The sequence below is a fragment of the Pelobates fuscus genome, chromosome 11 (assembly GCF_036172605.1).
Source record: "Pelobates fuscus isolate aPelFus1 chromosome 11, aPelFus1.pri, whole genome shotgun sequence".
Classification (NCBI taxonomy): Eukaryota; Metazoa; Chordata; class Amphibia; order Anura; family Pelobatidae; genus Pelobates; species Pelobates fuscus.
Window position 1 is genome coordinate 13,379,429 of NC_086327.1, and position 13,657 is coordinate 13,393,085.

The 13,657-nt window shown below is 39.8% G+C and overlaps 1 protein-coding gene across 5 annotated transcripts in view; it reads left to right on the forward strand.

The window, feature by feature from the left end:
- LRRC4B (leucine rich repeat containing 4B) overlaps nt 1-13,085 on the forward strand; it is a 316,729-nt gene extending 303,644 nt beyond the window's left edge. For all 5 annotated transcript variants that reach the window (XM_063437073.1, XM_063437076.1, XM_063437075.1 and 2 more), the window contains one exon: nt 10,264-13,085. In XM_063437073.1, coding sequence (XP_063293143.1) covers nt 10,323-12,248 — 1,926 coding nt within the window. In that variant the 5' untranslated portion in view covers nt 10,264-10,322 and the 3' untranslated portion in view covers nt 12,249-13,085. The remainder of the gene's footprint in view (nt 1-10,263) is intronic.
- Nucleotides 13,086-13,657: the final 572 nt, after the last annotated feature.

The window sequence follows — 13,657 nt, forward strand, 5'->3', positions numbered from 1 at the left end:
GTGGGGGCTCAGGAGGAGGGATTTTTTTTTTTTTTAACAGTGTACAGCCACAGGCTGCTCACTGTTTAATAGACACACCCCTACTCACGGTATAGCAAGTAGGGGCATAATTTACTAATACTAAGTGACCAGCTTCTATAGAGGCTGGGTCACTTGCTGCACTAGCCAATCACAGCCATGCCATTAGTAGGCATGGCTGTGATGGCTTCTAAGGGCACACGAGTCAAACGCTTGTTGATTGGCTGCCCTGCGGCCTTTCAAAACGCGTTATTAAAATGTCAAACTCCGAACTCCAACCCGAACATACAGGGATCGGGTCCGGGGGTCCAAAAAAATTTAATGTTCGGTACAAACCCGAACTTTTCAGTTCGGGTTCGCTCAACTCTACTAGAGAGTGAAAAATTCAGTTCGGGGGACAAAGTAAATAAATGCTCATCAAAAATAGAGGGTGAATACAGAAACCAGGCAGGTATTGTATGATGGAGATGCAGGGGGTATACATAGTAAAATGTTGGGAGGATAGGCAGATAGACTGTGCAAAGATTTGTGAGAGGGGAAATGTTACACATCGAGAGCACAAGTGGAAGACAAAGAGAGCGGTAAAGGAAGGATGAGTGGGAATGAATGTAGGAGACAGTGGGAGACCAAAAGGTCCAAAATGACTGACAGGCTCTGAGGCTGACATGTGGTCATACAAATAGGGGAGGTGAAAGGTTTCAGTACAACCTGCATCATCCACTTTGGAATATATTAATGCCTACGTCTTGGTTTCCCATATGCTGCCTCCACATCATGTAATTTAAATCCAGGATATCCTGCCAACTCTGATTCCTGTATAGTAAAGACGTCAAGGCCTTACATATTTCTGAACAATCTCTTCCGGTCACTGGCTCTAGTTGGACATTAGCTAAAAAATCCATATATGACATTAATTACATGAGCTTTTCTAACAGGCATTTGTAAACGGATATATTGTGGTAGTAAAGAATGTATCTTTTGATTGTAATATAAACCTACGATTTTTATGACATACCAAACTAATTCCCAATCTAACATATTGCGGCCTATTAAATGGCGTCCCTAGGAGAATGTAGCCACAGTACCTAACTCAAAAAAAAGAAATGAATGTTTGCAACGGAAATGGTGCTTTCTTTAGCATTTTAACCACAACTGAATGTCCCATTTTCCTGGATCCAGAACTGGCATTGACGTATGTTCCCAGTAGAGATTTTCAGAAAAGTCCCAGTGAGATTGTAACCATGGCGATCCGTAGTCAGGATTCCATGAAGCATTTTCCTTTTAGACTCTAAGACGGATCGAGCAGTAAAAATATATCCAGGATACAGCCTGTGAATTGCTCTCACTTAACGATGTTGTCTTAATTTCATCCATTCTTGAAAGCATTAAATATATTATACTGAACTATTCTGGTTTATTGAATAGACCTCTAAGATGTAGCAAGGCAAAATAAGCGTAAAATGCTACATTTTGAGAAGCATGCTTTGGGTTTCCATGGTGATTGGTCCTTATGCTATACTTGTAGACTGGTCCTGACCCAGTATTAGCACCTGGTATTTCCTAAACCCAGAAAGTTTAATTTAGTAATTTTTTTTGGAATTTGATCATTTTTATTTTTTCCCAAGCATAAATGGGGTACAGAAAGTAAGAGGGAAAAGGGTTCATAGTAAATAGTTTCACAGTTGCGTGTTACAGGTACAATAACGTGGTTAAGGTTTGTAACTTTGTTAAGGTTTAAAACCCTATACATGTCACGTTTGGTTGTGGGTTAAACAGTGGTTTTAGCACATATCTCATAAGTGCTGTTTATTACCTTTTTGGTTGTGGCCTTTGCTTGAGGTGGCCTTGAGTATTGGTAGTCAAAACCTGTTATGGCTGGACCCAGGGCTTCGCGTGCTACCTGTATCGTCGGTGGTGGTGGGGATTAGTGATTAGTGATTAGTGATGTCCCGGACGGTTCGCCGGCGAATAGTTCCTGGCGAACATAGCGTGTTCACGGCGGTGGGCGAACATATGCGATGTTCGGTCTGCCCCCTATTCGTCATCATTTAGTAAACTTTGACCCTGTACCTCACATTCAGCAGACACATTCCAGCCAATCAGCAGCAGACCCTCCCTTCCAGACCCTCCCACCTCCTGGACAGCATCCATTTAAGATTTATTCGGAAGCTGCATTCATTTTTTTTATTTCAATGTATTATTATTATTTTTTTTCAGTGCATATAAATGTTACAAGCAGATACTCCCCCCAGACACTCTGTATTACTGCAGATACTCCCTCCAGACACTCTGTGTTACTGCAGATACTCCCTACAGACACTGACACAGAGCAGAATAGGGACTGTTCATCCTACATAGGGTCACTTGGCAGATATGGATTGACACCTATCCTAAGGATCCCTGATACACACTGACACAGAGCAGAATAGGGACTGTTCCTCCTACATAGGGTCACTTGGCAGATATGGATTGACACCTGTCCTCAGGGGGAACAGTCCCTGTAGGGGGAACAGTCCATTTTCTGCTCTGTGTCAGGGATAATACACATGGACACATTATTCTATAGAGATGCATATGGACACATTATTCTATAGAGATACATATGGACACATTATTCTATAGAGATTCATATCTACACATTATTCTATAGAGATAATATATATGGACACATTCTATAGAGAACCATATGGACACATTATTCTATAGAGATACATTGTTAATTGTGGCTGCATAGTCTTATAGAGATACATTGATACACATGGCTTTGTAGTTCTGTAGCAATACATTGTTCAATGGGTTTATTAGATGTACTGTTTTATATAATTATAGACGAATAAAGGGATAGATTAGGTTATGGGGACTGCATTATTAAAATCACTTAAAGCGTTATTATTATGTGTCATAAAATATTTAAATATAAGCACCTCGCTACCTGATTACTTGTTGTTACAGTATTGTAGTGCATTGTTACTGATAGTTAGGCTGATCTCTGCTTAGATCCCATACATATTGATCGATGACTGCACAAACAAGCACATTGATTAATGATCGCAGAGTATTTATTTCATATTTCATAGCGAAAAACTCTGTAAGATCTCTAGGTCTTTAGTTAGCCACGACACATGATTCAAGCACAGGAGGCCCCCTGCTACATCAATGCAATATATCTACTGAGCCCAGGGCTTAGAAACGTTGAAAAATAGTTTTTTAATGTTAACTGTTAGATGGACACTCCATGCGCAGTAACAATGTATGTTCGATGCATAGTTAATGCACAATGACGTCCCGAACCCATGTCTTTCTGTACTCCGTTGCCTTTAACTGCACTAATGAAAAAAAAAAAAAAAGAATCTATAAACTTATCCATACAGTGCCAAGCATCAAATATGGCTGTATTTCTCCCTCTGCCCACCCAAATATTTGTCAGCTTAGGCATCAGTCCAACTCCATTTAATGGACTTCCAGTGTTGCAGTTCGCCTTGTGCAGCATTTTTGATCTGGATTGCACTGTAGGGTGGGATCAGTCCTGCTTTAGGTGTTCTCTGTAACGGTACAAGTTGAGCAAAAACGAACTTGATACCTGAGTGAGACCCCGTGAAAGGCGAGCTATTTTATCTGTTGTTCATTGGCAGTATTTTCTTGCTATCTGTTTTGGTTTGAACTAATCGATTCCTAAAATATGATTTTTTTTCTTATACAAATATCTACATTACAATGAAACCAAACAGTTTTAAAGGACACCTTGGGATGATGAGAAGACTTTGATTGGGCAATGCCCATCTCTAACTAACAAGAAGTTAAAGGCTGCGCAAAATGGGGTGGATCTCTATTCGCTGCAAGGGCATTATTTGTGCCACAATTAGCTACATGAAAAAGTGAAACTAAATGAATTATCAATTATTATGTCCCAAAGCAATGGTGGCTTTGAGTTCTGAATTCCTCTTTGTTGTTTTTTTTTTTTTTCAAGCTTTTTAAAAACAGTGTGGCAAAAACTGGAGGGGATACACCCATACACTCCCTGCACCATGACCACTGTAAATAGGTGTATTAGCTTTTGCTACAGAAGAAACGGCTGAAATCCAGACCAAATGCTTCAAATCCTGGCTGGGATTGTCCAAATCTGGGCCCGGATTTAAAAAAAAGTCCTGAACTATTCTGGTTCCGAATTTTAGTAAAACATTTTGAATCTTATACTTTGCATTGGATTTAGATGCAAACGCATTGATTTTAATCCAGACATCGAATCATTCGGGCGTTTGCTGCAGATTCACTCAGGCTCACCGAATTCCACTAGTAAATGGCTTCAGTGGATAGGAGAGCTGCAGTCAGAATTTGGTCATTTTCTTTAGATTTTGTCTTTAGTGAATAACCCAGCGAGTGTTAAAACTTTGGTGATAACATGTTAAAGATTTTTTTTTTATTTTTTTTTTCTAAATAGCGATTTGCAGTGATTTGAAAACAGAAATTGAAAAAAAAAATCAGGTTACATTTTTCCAAATCAGTATTTTTCTTTAAATTTAGAAATTAGTTTTTTCAGTTCACGGGTTTTTCTAGTAAGTAAATCCATTTGTATGCTTGGTGTTGTTGTTGTTTTTTTTTTTAGTACCTTTGGTTTTATAAATGCTTATTTTATTAAATTACATAAGCCTAGATTAATTATTAGTTTATCTGTATTTAATTATCAATCTGTTCTGATTTAATATTTTGTGCTAACTGGTTACTGTAAAGTATAATTTGCTCGTTCGTATAATGCTCGTTGCTCGTTCGTATAATGCATTATTGTTTTCATTATTTGTTTTTGTTTGCTGTGCACTTTTTTCAACTACAAAACCCAGTCCACCTTGTCCCCGATTAATATTGAATGACATATTTCACAGTAGTAATACGCTATGCGTTTGCCAGCTGTGATGGTAAGCTTCCAAACAAGTAAACAGCAATAATTAATAATTTATAACCACTGTTTAAAGGAGAGGTCACCAAAGGTACACAAAAAGACTACTATCTAATCTCAAGCTCCGATAGGTATAATATTTATTGCATGTTATTTGTATTTATTGGGGAGTGGGGAATTTATTAGGGTACCAGTGTTTGGATTGGGTTCTGCCTAAATTTAAGTTTATAAGATGTCATCAGCAATTCCAGATTTGGATGTCAGATTCTCCTCCTGGGCACAAATAACATATATGACCTGTCTTTACATGTTGTCCTGTCCACCAGTATTTAGAATTCAATAGCTCCAGGAGAAAAAAAATAATGAAAGATTCATACACGCCATAGGGGTTACATCGATAAATTCATTGGTTCTATATTTCACAGGCAATCTTAATTCATGTACTGACCATTACCATATGAGAAACACAGAGCTGATCTGGCAATTTGAAATACTATTGTATGGATCCCCAATAAATCAAGGTGCTTCCACTGATCCCAGCGCAAAAGCATACACGGGACTGAACCCCCAAAAATCACCAAACTGCATAGCTAAAAGGGTCCTCTACACAGAAAGAGTGCCAAAGGATTTGTCTAAGTAATTACACATATGTGCAAAAGTAACTTTTATTAAATGTTAACGATCAATTTTGTGTCAGGTAGTTCTGTTATCAGTGTTTGTGTTGTTACCGGGTTTCAGTTGTTTTACTGTTACTAGAATCTTGTATATAATGTTACACGGAATTTGGAACTTAGCTTTTGAGGTGCCCCCTTTTAAATATGTTCTGAAATCTCACAGATGTTTCAGTCTTCACTGAGGAAGATCTCCAGATGTAGAGGGACTACAACCCCCTTAATGCTTTGTTAGTTTTTAGAAGCCTTATTGGGATTGTAGTTCTTCAACATCTGGGGATCTACATGTTGGACCCCCCTGTTCTAAATGTATCAAGAAGTATTGAAAAGCCTGCCTGAAAATATTATTATTATTATTACTATTATTATTATTACTATTATTATTATTATTTTATTATTTATATAGCGCCAACAAATTCCGCCGCACTTTACAGTGGGTGGATGAATAGACATGTAGTTGTAACCAGACAAGTTGGACACACAGGAACAGAGGGGTTGAGGGCCCTGCTCAATGAGCTTACATGCTAGAGGGAGTGAGGTAAAGTGACACAAAAGGTAAGGATAGTGTTAGACTAGTGACAGTTGCAAGAGAGGAATCAGTCAGGAGCTATTAACAGTTTAATTATTATTATTATTATTATTATTATTATTTTATTATTTATATAGCGCCAACAAATTCCGTAGCGCTGTACAATGGGTGGACTAACAGACACATAATTGAGATCAGACCACTGGACGTACAGGAACAGAGGGGGTTGAGGGCCCTGCTCAATGAGCTTACATGCTAGAGGGAGTGGGGTATAGTGACACAAACGGGTTAAAGTAGGGGAATTAAATAGTTTGTTAGAGAAGGGTTTATTGAGTGCTTGGTAGGTCATTTTTGACAGTTGCAGGAAAGGAGTCATGGGGTGGGGGATGAGAAGCCTGCTGACAGTTTAATTGATACGCTTTAACGAAGAAGTGGGTTTTTAATGATTTTTTGAAGGAGTGGAGACTGGGTGAGTATCTAACGGAGGAGGGAAGTGAGTTCCACAGGAACGGTGCAGCCCTCAAGAAGTCTTGAAGGCAAGCATCAGAGGTGGGAGTACAGACAGAAGATAGACGTAAGGGCCTAGACGGGACATACTTGTGTATTAGTGAGAATAGATAGGTGGGAGCAGCATTATGTAGAGATTTGAAAGCAAGAACCAGAATTTAAAATTGAGCCCTATATCTTACAGGAAGCCAATGTAGGGACTAACAGAAGGGTTAGGCGTGGGAGGTGTGGGCGGACAGGAAGATGAGCCTTGCCGCCGCATTCATTATGAAGTGTAACGGTGCAAGTTGGGAGCACGTAAGACCACTGAGAAGCAGATTACAGTAGTCAAGCCGAGAAAGGACAATGGAATGGACCATTCCTTAGTCGCATCTGGCGTTAAGTAGGGTCGGATACGCGCAATGTTTTTGAGATGGAAACGACAGGATTTGGCGATAGACTGAACATGAGGCGAGAAGGAGAGGTCGGAGTCAAAGTGGCAGCCATCCAGTTAGAAATAGCAGAGTGGCAGTCAGAGACACTAGTCAAGAGGGACGGGGAGAGATCAGGAGAGGACAGGCAGATTTGCATGTCATCCGCATAGAAATGATATTGGAAGAGCTAATGAGTTTACCAAGGGATGCAGTATAGATGAAGAACAGAAGGGAACCAAGGACTGAACCTTGAGGGACGCCAACAGAAAAGATTTGGGGAGAAGAAGCAGAGCCAGAGAAAGAAACACTGAAAGAGCACTGGGAGATGTAGGAGGAGCACCAGGAGAGAGCAATATCTTGTAGACCGATATTGCAGAGGATGAGTTGTTGATGATCAACAGTGTCAAAAGGTGCAGACAGGTCAAGGAGAATTAGGATAGAGTAGGGACCACAAGATTTTTCAGCGACTTGATCATTGGATACTTTGGTCAGTGCCGTTTCCATACAATGCTTAGCGCGGAAACCAGACTGAAGCGGGTCTAGCAGAGAGCTAGACTTGAGGAAGTCTGTCAATCTTGCATACACAATTCTTCTCTCTTGGATGCAAAAGGCAGTAGCATGATAGGACGGTAGTTGGATGGGGAGTTAGGGCCAAAGTTGGGCTTCTTTAGAATTGGAGTTACAGTTGCATGTTTGAAGGGCCATGGGAAGATGCCAGAGGAGAGAGAGCAGGCGAGAATTTTAGTGAGAGGTGGAGAAAGAGAAGAAGACAGAGTACGGATGAGATGCGAGGGAATTGGATCTAGGGAGCAGGTGGTGGGGCAGGAGGACTGGAGCAGAGCTCTTCCACTGTAGCGGGTGCGAATGAACATAGAACAGCAGAGGGAGTGAGGTTAGGGGAAGTATTGTAAGGGGAAGAAGAAATATGAGAGATCTCTTCCCTGATTGTAGAGATCTTGTCAGTGAAGTGAGTTGCAAAGTCTAAGCAGGCGGTCAAGTTAGTAGGTGGAGTAGGAGCAGCAGGGCGAAAAAGAGAGTTACATGTGTGAAATAGTCATTTGGGTTGGCGGGAGAGTGTGGTTATGAGGGTATTGAAGTAATTTACTTTTGCAGAGGAAAGAGCCAAGCTGTATGAGCTCAGCATAAATTTATAGTGGAGAAAGTCAGATGCACAGTGAGACTTTCTCCAACAGCATTCAGCAGTTCTGGAGCATAGTTTTAAATTATAGCTTTCCTTCAAATTTTACCTTCACAGCGAGAACATTTTGTGAGTGCTATCCCAATGACTAAAGCAGATGATCCAAATGCATAAAGGCATAAAGATACTTAAACAGTAAGGGTGTTCAAGGATTTTCATAATTCTTGTTCTCATTAAGACCAATTAATTCTTCATTACAGAGTTTATTCAGTCATGTACAGAAATCTATCTACTCTGTGTAATTATGTGTCTTTCTAGTGATCTAAGATAAGTAAGATATTCTTACTATTTATTTATGCCATCTGGCAATGTTTTGCCAATTGGGCTAGTGCATTAAAAGAAGCATTACACTTCAGCTTTGTGAGGTGCTTTAGGGGTTCACATGCCTTTTTATAAAGTGACATGGTAGCATCCTCTCAGTTATCAATCTTCCTAATCGTTCTGAGCCCCAGTACAAAGCAGAGAGTGATGCTTCTCACCGAGAAGCATTGGGTTGTATACTTCAGTATGAAAAGCATTGCAGACCTGTGCATGTGTCCCCTTGAGAAGCATCAGTCGGGAGATAGCCTAGTAGGCATTGAGGGCTCCATCTCGCCACTGTGTTTGGATGGCATTGTTCAATCTGTTAATTCGCAGCAGTTAGTGTGTTATCTGTCTAGTAATGTATCTGTCTGTCTCTCTGTTTGTCTGGGCTAAAGACCCGTTTGTGGGAGTCCCTTATCCTCAGATTATGTCGGGCAGTTTGCAAGGGGCAGCAAAGTCACAGTCAATTGTGCTGTTTACATTCTCAAAGCAGGTGCCAAATGAAAATAGAAAAACACACTCATCCATGCCCCCTGCACCATGCTACACTATAAATCATAGTTTGCATCAAACTTAAAGGACCACTCTAGGCACCCAGGCCACTTCAGCTCAATGAAGTCGTCTGGGTGCCAGGTCCCCCTAGTTTTAACCCTGCAGCTGAAAACATAGCAGAGAAACTGCTATGTTTACACTGCAGGGTTAATCCAGCCTCTAGTGGCTGTCTCCCTGACAGCCATTAGAGGCGCTTCCGCGATTTACACTGAGTAAATCACACTTATTTGATGCTAGACATCCTCACGGAGTCCGGTGTCAAATAAGATCCCCATAGGAAAGCATTGAGTAATGCTTTCCTATGGACGGGTTTAAATGTGGGCGTTCCACTGACGGCGCATGCGCATTTGGCACCACTTGGGAGCTTACATTATCGAGGGAGGAGAGGCCACCAGCGCTGAGGAAGGGGTTTTTAACCCCTTCAGTGCCGAAGGAGGGGGCCCCAAGGGAGGGAGGCACTCCAAGAGCCTATTGTGCCAGGAAAACAGGTTTGTTTTCCTGGCACTATAGGATCCCTTTAACCCCTTAAGGACCAAACTTCTGGAATAAAAGGGAATCATGACATGTCACACATGTCATGTGTCCTTAAGGGGTTAAGAAGCTCTAGATTGCATGTTTTACCCTATAATACATGGTTCATTGTTATGTATCCTCTCTGTCTCGCATTCTCTCTCGTTCTTTAGCTAGAAATGTATCATCTATTTATTTACCTTTTGATTTGCATACTGTAGAAAAAAATAAGTATAGTCAAGACATTAGCATTAATCTGATGAATATTGTGAAGAATCTAAATAAAAAGGATTTAAGATACTTCACTCACCGTTCACGAAGCCCATGTGCCCTTTATGTATCAGTCAAATTATTGGATAGACAGGGGCTATGTGCAAGTGACTTATGCATTAGGAGTGTATGTAATATTGATGTGATATTTGTCCACTGAAAGATACATTTCTAATATGTTATGATAGTTATAGCTTGAACGGCACTTTCTCTACAATCACGCTTCTAGTTATTTAATTGCTCCCATTATACGGCTTATGTTCTGGTTTAGTAGCTTGTTTATTAATATGTTAACGTATATACATGCAAGAAGAGTTCTAGAATATAGATATGCTCTATTTAACTGAATGCTTTCCTAAAATCATATAATTGAGATATATATTTTTTTTTCTCTACTCTAGATGTTTGTCACTGAAAATACATTTCTGCAAGTCTTACCACTAAAGTATGAACATTGAAAATGGTTACCCACCCTTGCACCCGAAGGATGCTTGGTTTGAAGATCATTAGAATGATTTGGAAGCAAGTTCTACTTATCTCATGGGTCACCTCCCTGGCCCTTGGTGGTACATCTCCAACCTCTTGTCCTGCAGTCTGTACCTGCAGCAACCAGGCTAGTCGTGTTGCATGTACTCGTAGAGAGTTAGTGGAAGTACCAGAAAGCATCTCAGTCAATACGCGATATCTGAACCTTCAGGAGAATATAATTCAGGTCATTAAGACAGATACCTTCAAACACCTACGCCATTTGGAGATTTTACAGCTCAGCAAAAACTTGATCCGCAAGATTGAGGTGGGAGCATTCAATGGACTTCCAAACCTCAGTACATTGGAGCTTTTTGATAACCGCCTGACCACTGTACCTACTCAAGCATTTGAATATCTTTCCAAGTTGAGGGAACTGTGGTTGAGGAACAATCCCATTGAGAGTATTCCATCTTATGCTTTCAACAGAGTTCCATCTTTGAGAAGGTTGGACTTAGGCGAACTTAAAAAGTTGGAATACATTTCTGAAGCAGCATTTGAAGGTCTGGTAAACTTGCGATATCTCAACCTTGGCATGTGCAACTTAAAAGACATCCCCAACCTTACAGCGCTGGTTAGGCTGGAAGAATTAGAACTGTCTGGAAACCGTCTAGAAATGATCCGTCCTGGTTCCTTTCAAGGATTGACAAGTCTGAGAAAGCTATGGCTAATGCATGCTCATGTTGCTGTTATCGAGCGTAATGCATTTGATGATTTAAAATCTTTAGAGGAACTCAATCTGTCTCATAATAACTTGATGTCTTTACCCCATGACCTTTTCACACCGCTGCATCGCCTGGAGCGTGTGCACCTGAACCACAATCCCTGGCATTGCAACTGTGATGTGTTGTGGTTAAGTTGGTGGTTAAAAGAAACTGTACCCAACAATACAACTTGTTGTGCTCGTTGCCATTCACCACCAAACTTAAAAACAAGGTATATCGGAGAGTTAGATCAGAGCCATTTCACTTGCTATGCCCCAGTTATAGTGGAGCCTCCAACTGATCTCAATGTGACTGAGGGTATGGCAGCTGAGCTCAAGTGCCGGACTGGAACATCAATGACGTCTGTAAACTGGTTGACACCAAATGGGACCTTGATGACACATGGTTCTTACAGGGTTCGTATTTCAGTCCTTCATGATGGCACATTAAATTTTACAAATGTGACTGTACAGGACACAGGCCAATACACTTGCATGGTCACAAACTCAGCGGGGAATACGACAGCTTCTGCTACCCTTAATGTTTCTGCCGTTGTGGACCCAGCTACCACTGATTATACATATTTCACTACTGTGACTGTGGAAACGATGGATTCATCGACAGAAGACACAAAGTCTACTGAGAAAGAGCCTGGTCCAACGCCAACTGTTCGATGGGGAACAACATATTCTACGACATCACTTACTCCGCGCAGTACGCGTTCTACAGAAAAGACCTTCACAATTCCCATCACTGATGTGACAGGGAATATTATGAAGGACCTGGATGATGTCATGAAGACTACAAAGATTATTATTGGTTGCTTTGTGGCTATAACATTCATGGCAGCGGTTATGTTGATTGCATTCTACAAACTGCGTAAGCAGCATCAACTTCATAAGCACCATGGGCCAACACGAACTATTGAAATAATTAATGTGGAAGATGAGATACCTGCAAGTGCCCCAGGAGACAACCATATGGCACTACCAGCTATTGAGCATGACCATCTCAACCACTACACTGCATTTAAGGCCCATTACAATAACAATACAGGAACCCTTAACTGTGCCAAAAACCCCATGCTCAACTCTATCCATGAACCTCTTTTGTTCAAGAGCAGCTCGAAGGAAAATGTTCAAGAGACACAAATATAAGAGAAGTTTGATGTGAAAAACTATATGGACAAAATAATTTTCCACAGTTCAAAAAAGAACTCCACACAGTGCCAAACTGTGAAATACTAAGATCATTTTTGGGTTAGTCTTTTACTCGATATTCAGCTTTCAGTTTCTGAATTGTCATAAAAATAGAATGAGCCACCCCAAACAAAGCACTGACACAAACTGAAGAATCTTTTGATAATTTCAAAGGGATATTTCAATCTCCGACTACCTGATGTATTACTAAAAAAAAAATAAAAAAAAAAATAAAAAATTAAAAATTTTAAATAATTTAAAAATAAAAAAAAGATATGAAAGAGGGAAATGTAATGAAAAAGAATATGTAAGGAGAAAAAAAAAAAAAAAGCTTATTTTGTGGTACAGCTCTTTATGTGTAAATTCTATTTCAGATCTATTTTCATCAAGGAAAGGTGTTATGGAACAGAAAAATCAATCAAGGATTTACCGAGGCAGAAAATTGCATTTTTTTTTTTTATTAGTAGTATCACTAAGGAGTTTCTGTTGAATAATTCTGGTCTGTGACAAGGAAACATTGATAAGTTGTCTACACTTAGATCAGTTTCAAAAGATCTTTTTTTAATTCTTTCCTCGCCAAGGGTGCCTGCAGTTGATGAAGATAAGCACCGCAATTCAGGCCCCGTTGACGAAAGGTTTGGTTAACATGAGAGAGTTTAGGTCAATGTTGATAATACAATAACACATCACGAAAATGGAAAGGGGAAAATGTGGAGGAAGTTGGCTGTGGAAGGCGCTCAAAGCAGCTCCATTACTCTCATCTGGTGGTTTACCTTAAGGTTTTTTTTTCTTTTTGTTTTTTTTTAATAACAAAAAATATCATAAAGGCGTTTACAACCTTTCAGAAAAAGAACTTTATTTTCAGAGATACTGTGCCATATAATCCTTTACAAATGTGCCAATTATCTTCAGAACTTTACAGAAAAAAAAAGATAACTGTATGGAAAAAAAAACAGTTTTTACAAAATATTTTAGTTTTGGGGGAAGGGGCACGGAGGACTTTGACGTTTTGAATCTTCTGCCACAGGAATATTTGGGCCAGTTATTTTTCTCTGGATTTGATGTGTGAAATCATGACATTGATATGAACGTTTTCAGTTTTATTTTTGTTGTTAATTTTCTTTCTTTTCTTTTCTTTTTTTCTTGGGGTGCGGTTTAGTTGATTTGAAAGTTTATTTGGCGATTTTCAATGGGTGGAAAAGATAATCTTGTGACAGAATGAAGACAGATTACACTACAGCTATGGCCTTCTATCAGAACAGAGAGATGGTCTTAGCGAGTGACATTGCCAACAGTCTACAACAAAAGAATAATAAAAAAAAAATTAAAAAATGGTTTCTCATTGTTCGTGGCAAATAGTGATTAAT